The following is a 6,000-nucleotide window of genomic DNA, read 5'->3' as shown; positions in this document are numbered from 1 at the left end:
CTTATTCCTTGGCTAGAACCATAAACTATCAAATTTCGGTTACTTGAAGAATCATTTCCAAGGCTGGCATTCCCCTTCATTTTGGTCCCTTCTTTACTGAGGAGCAAATGTTTGGAAATTAAATATTCAAGTACTCTCTTTTCTAGTTTTTAAGTTTTTTTTTTCCTAAAGCATCAAAATAAGGGATCATTTCCCAAAGTAGATCATAAGAAGAGGATTCTACATGAAACGGAGAATGTATTATGTATTGCTTGTTTTTTAAAAGTATATAATAAATTTGACTTATAGCCTTCAAAACTGTCTTGCTTGTGTGTGTTTCTCTTTGTTCTCTCTTCTGGTTTTTTTTCTTTCCTGTAAAATGAGGATAATGATGGAATCTACCTCATAGGATTGTTGTTAGGAACAAATGAGTTAACCCATGTAAAATGGTTTGCAAACCCAGCCTCTTGTCATTTAACAAAACATATTCAATCATGATTTTTTGTTGTTAGCAATACTACCACCATTCCCTCCTTTACTTCCCCATTTCTCCTCACAAATACTCATATTGGGGAAAAAATGCAAAATTCTTGTAACCATGGTCAAGCAAGACAAATTTCTGCATTGTTCATTTCTAAACTGTATATCTTGAGTCCATTACCTTTATCAGGTGGTAGATAGTAGCAAGCTTCATCATCTATTTTTTTGGCAAAATGGCTGGTTATTGCATTGATCATGGTCCTAAATTGCCTTCTCAAGGCATCTGTGTTTCTATTTCCCTGCCTCTTTCCATCATTTGGCTCAGGGAAATTCATGGTCAAGTCTGATTTCTAATGTGCTCAGAAAGGGGAAAAAAACACCCCAATCTTCTAAATAAGCTAGTCCACCAATTTCCAACCCCTTTCCTACCATGTGAACATATACAACTCCCACATATCTTTGAGGCAGACACTGTAGATACTGCTACAGTCTCTCCTTAAGGTTAACAACAACAAAATCCAGATCCTTAATGAAGATGGAAATAGGTTGGTTTTTCCAATAAGAATATGTCTTTTTATGCACACCTGCATTTTTGATTTCCTTCACAAGCTAATTGTACAATATTTCAGAGTCTGATTCTTTTTGTACAGCAAAATGACGTTTTGGTCATGTATACTTATTGTGTATCTAAGTTATATTTTAATATATTTAACATCTACTGGTCATCCTGCCATCTAGGGGAGGGGGTGGGGGGGTAAGAGGTGAAAAATTGGAACAAGAGGTTTGGCAATTGTTAATGCTGTAAAGTTACCCATGTATATATCCTGTAAATAAAAGGCTATTAAATAAAAATTAAAAAAAAAAAAAAAAGAATATGTCTTTTTGAATCTTAATTTTCATCTTAGGAGCAGCTTCTAGTTACTGAGAGCTCATCCCCTAGGATAGTGACTCCAAACAAATGAATGATTAGCAGTTATAAAGTGTTTCAAAGAAATTCTGGTTTTTTATCCACTTAAAGGGCCCTTGGCCATTTCCAGAATTTTTAGGGGAAGTTAAGGTCAGGCATAAACTGATCTCCTGGCATACTCATAAAATTTGGCATTTGATGTGAGTTGACCATATCAATGCCCCATCCCAGATTTGATTTTTTTTTATAGCTATTAAAATTTATATTAAAATTTGAGAAAAAGAAAAATTGCAAAATGCCTTATAAGCATATCCCTACATAAAGTACTCACTTTATCTATGAATTAACAGAAAGATAAGGTTTTTTGTTTTTGTTTTTTTAACTATAAAGGCACGTAAGATCACATAATTTAGAACTGGAAAGGACATACTAGATACTCTATTGTATATATATTAATTAATATATTATATAATTATGTATTATAATTATAATTATAAATATAATTAATATATCAATTAATTAATATATATAATAGAGTATCTAGTCCAACTTCTTAATTTTAGGTATAAGAATGTTGAAAACCAGAGAAACCAGAACCATATGGAAATCTAGATCCTCTGACTCCATATCCAGTATTTTCCCATCACTGTAGGTGCCTCTTTAAAAAAAATACACATTTTATCAAGTTTGAAAAAATTTTAATGCTGTAAACATTTGGTGAGCTTCATGAAAACAGTTCTCTGATCTGAACAGTCTACATTCTTTAAGAAAACAATTGTATAATTCTTACTCTATTAACAATATGAAATTAATGGGTCAAATATTCCTAAAATAGGTATATCAGTATCAATGTAATTACATTATATCAATGTAAGCTCATTCAAGCAGAAGTTATGTGGTTAAATCAACAAAATGAATGTTCATGTGGTATTAATATTAAAAACCGAATTTAAATTTCTGGTTAGTTTTTAAAATAATGAAATGCAACATTCTGTAGTTATTTATATGCTTGTACTGGTGTAAATTTTACACACATTAAGCTTTGGTTTTGAAAAGATGTTATTTTTCTAATGATTTAAAAAAATTAATTATTGAAAATCCTTCCCAATGATCCATTGACGATATTTTATTTAGAAAACATTTGATGTTTGGCTAAACAATGTTTTCTAGATAGTTACCCGATAGATCTTTAGACTCCAAAATAGCCCCAGTGGATTTTGTCCCTTTAAGTCTTTGAACTTGTGAATTTCTCACATCACTGTTCAGCCATCCACATGAATTTCTTCAGCTCCAGATTGAGCCAGAGGAGATAAAGCAAAAGCAACGAAAAACTAATTCTACCTGGAATTGAAAAGGCAAGTTCTTCATAGGAGACTCAAGGGTGGAAACTAGTGGACTAATTGAGAAGATTGGGGTGCTTTCAGTGTTGAAAAAGTGGACTTTGTCTTTGGAGGAAGTTGACCCACATAACAAAGGGATTTGGGTGTCAATTTTTTTTTCTTTATCCTTTTTTCTAACATCCCGGCCATTTTCATTAAGTGTAACTCTCTCGGAGCATTCGGGAATGTCTTTCAGTTACAGTCGAGAAATTAAATATCTGAGAACCCAGTGCTGGGGAAAGGGGGACAAGGAGGAAGATTCAACCTCAAAACCCAGCAGCACTATCACTCTTTATCAGCAGCCCTCTTCTTCCATCCCCTACTCTGCCCTAGCTCTTTCTGGCTTAGGGGGAGAGATAGGGACAGAGGAAGCGCAGACCGAGAATGACGGACAATTTGGGAGGATGCATAATAATGTGATAAGGTGCAGTCCCAGCGGAATTTTTACAATTATCATGACCCGGACCAGCCCGCACCTAGTTACAAAGAGACAATTTGACTGGAAACTCTGCAACTCTAGACCCGAGAAGGTGAATGTGTTAGAGATGTGCATATTATCCCTCACAGAGCTATGGCTGTTCAAACTGGAAATAAAAATCTTTCAGTTATCTAAGGTCGAACCTCGTAAAGTGGCTGGGACCTTGCCTGCTCCCTTTGGAGGCGGGGTTCGGTCCGTAGGGAGAACAGGGAGAGGGGAGATGGCCCTCCGCAGCGGGAAGCTCCTCCTCTTCTTTCCCTCTGGCCGCAGCACACACAATAATTTGGGTAACTCCAGCAATTCAGATGACTTTCCCCCCCAACTCCCACTTTCCTTTTTTTTTTTTTTTTTTTTTTTTTTTTTCACCCAAGGGGGTGGTGGTGGGACTTTGTATACTCTACTGGGAATAGACCCAATCTCAGAAGAACTGTTTCCTCTGGTTCTCCACCTCCCCAATCTTTGGAGAATATATAGGAGTGGAAGGAGGGAGATTGGTGCAATTAGTTTCTTCCAATTAGTTTCTCTTCTTTGTATGGTCTCCATTCAAACTGTGATGTAACCTTCCGCTGAAAGGGGGAGGAGAAAAAGTAGTCCGGCTTTAACAGCTTTTTTTTTTTTTTTTTTTTTTAATATATATATTTTTAAAATGTGTGGTTAGCGTTTCGGTGGAATCCTTGGGGGAATTTCAGATGAAGGTGTTGGCTGACGGGTATTATAGGGAAGGGCCGTTGGGGGTAGATAGTCTAAGTCTTCTCCATTGCCTAGACTAGAGAGAGGGATCATGGGGCGTAGAGATTGCAAACCCCCAACCACGTACAGCGGGCTATACGCGTCAACCGAACTCGAGCAACGGAAGCGCCGGGCCCGCCCCCTACTCTTTCCCCCTCCCTTCCGCACTCAGCTTTCTTTTGACGGACGGGGTATCCTAGCCAACCAACGTGACTGTGGCTCTTCCAAAATCCCAAAAGGACCAATGAGAGGCAAGGAGCGGGGCGGGGCCTTCCTCCGGCCGGCTGGGTTCGGCTGAGCTCCCTCCTTGCTCCTCCTCCCCTCCCTGCCCTCTCTCCTCCCCCCTCCCCCCGACTCCCTGCTCCCAGAGTAGTTGAGCCAGTGAAGTGCGGGCGGGCGGCGATGAGAGCGAAAGTTGCGCTTGGCTTCGAGCTGGGGCGTTGAAGCAGCTCCGCGTTCCCGGCTGCCGTCACAAGTCTCTCCCTCAGCCCTTTCTCCCTTCGAGTAGCCCCGGTTCCAACTGTCGTCCCCCGGAGCCCCGGGCTCCCGGTCCCCTCGGCGGGCGCGCCCCCCTCCCTGCGCCCTCGCGGCGAGCCTACCCTCCGCCTCGCTCCTCAGCCCCACTTTGCTCCCTCCTCCCCGCGCCCCGCCGTCCCCTCCGATGCCAGCCATGGTGGAGAAGGGCCCGGAGGTGCTGGGGAAGAGGAGGGGGAGGAATAATGCCGCTGCCTCGGCCTCCGCCGCCTCCAACGCCGCCAACGCCGCCACCACCACCACCACCACTACTGCCTCCTCCTCCTCTTCCTCCTCCGCCTCCGCAGCCGCCGCTGCCGCCGCCTCAGCCTCAGCCTCGGCCTCGGCCGCCTCTGCCTCCTCCGCTGCAGCCTCCGCCTCGGCTGCCTCCGGCTCCGCCAATAATGGCCATAATAAAAGTTTGGCAGCGGCCGCCGCCGCGGCGCCCAATGGAAATAGCACCAACTCCTGGGAGGAAGCGAGCTCGGGCTCCTCGAGTGATGAAGAGCATGGTAGGTGATAGCCTCAAACTCGAGCCGAGGCTACCCTGCTTCCACTCCCCTCCCCCTTCCGCCCGGGCGTCCCCGTCGTCCCCTCTTGCCCAGCTCCCAAACTCTGCCCGGAGCCTTCACTGACTTCCCTCCCGCTCTCCTCTTTCTTCGCAGGAGGAGGTGGCATGAGAGTCGGACCCCAGTACCAGGCAGTCGTGCCTGATTTTGATCCTGGTGAGTTTGACACCCTTGGGGGTGGGGTGGGGGGTTGTCCTCCTGACTTCGGATGACCGTTGCCCCTGCTTGGGTATGAGAGGATGATATGTAGAGCTTGAAACTGATGGGGTAGGTAGCCTCAAACTGGTTAGAGACAGTGCTGGGGGACTTGGCTGTGTGTATGTCCTTGGTTGTTGCACTCAAGCCTTCCAGGTGGCTTATATTTGAGGGACAGGTACCCCACCCTTTTCATTTCTTAGGGGGGAAAAATCTTACAGGAAAACGTAGGATTCATGTGGATTTTAAGGAGTATGAGGGCATTTGGGTAGGGAGTGGAGATCAAATCAACAACTTTCTTTTTGTGTGTGTTCGCCCTGCTGTCCAAGGGAAGAACAGCAAGGGGGGGAGGGGGAACGTGTTCTGCCAACGTGCCTCCAGACTTATAAAAAGAGATGATTTCTCCTTCACGAAATACCATTGTAACTTACGATTTGATATCTATCCTCCGGAGTGCTGGGAATGTATTTATAGCGGGGATGTAGTAGTGGAAACAATTGTATTGGCTCCATTCTGGCTCAGGTGTGGTTAGTTTCACATTCACAGTGATTATGGTAGTGGTGGTGAAGTAGCATCTAGCAAGCTAAATGGACTTGATGAAATTTCACTGACCACATAAAATAGACACCCCTACCCAATCAATTATTGCTCAAGATTCTCTTTTTTTCTGGACTCCTGAGCTCTTGCTTTCCTCTTTATCCCTGATTTTGAAACGTCAAGGATGGATGGAATAAGGACAAAATACATATTGTTTCAGTTTATGAGAGAATT

General features: G+C 43.1%; 1 protein-coding gene across 1 annotated transcript in view; it reads left to right on the top strand.

Annotated features, from left to right (window-relative positions):
* The first annotated feature begins 4,532 nt into the window (after positions 1 to 4,532).
* Positions 4,533 to 6,000, top strand: part of RCOR1 (REST corepressor 1) — a 108,541-nt gene continuing 107,073 nt past the window's right edge. Inside the window, exons 1-2 of the mRNA XM_031953213.1 lie at positions 4,533 to 4,977; positions 5,131 to 5,190. Of these exons, the coding sequence (XP_031809073.1) occupies positions 4,614 to 4,977; positions 5,131 to 5,190 (424 nt within the window). The 5' untranslated portion in view covers positions 4,533 to 4,613. The remainder of the gene's footprint in view (positions 4,978 to 5,130; positions 5,191 to 6,000) is intronic.

The sequence above is a fragment of the Sarcophilus harrisii genome, chromosome 2, assembly GCF_902635505.1.
Source record: "Sarcophilus harrisii chromosome 2, mSarHar1.11, whole genome shotgun sequence".
NCBI classification, from domain to species: Eukaryota; Metazoa; Chordata; class Mammalia; order Dasyuromorphia; family Dasyuridae; genus Sarcophilus; species Sarcophilus harrisii.
Note: the sequence above shows the minus strand (reverse complement) of the source record. Positions and strands in the feature narration are given on the sequence as shown.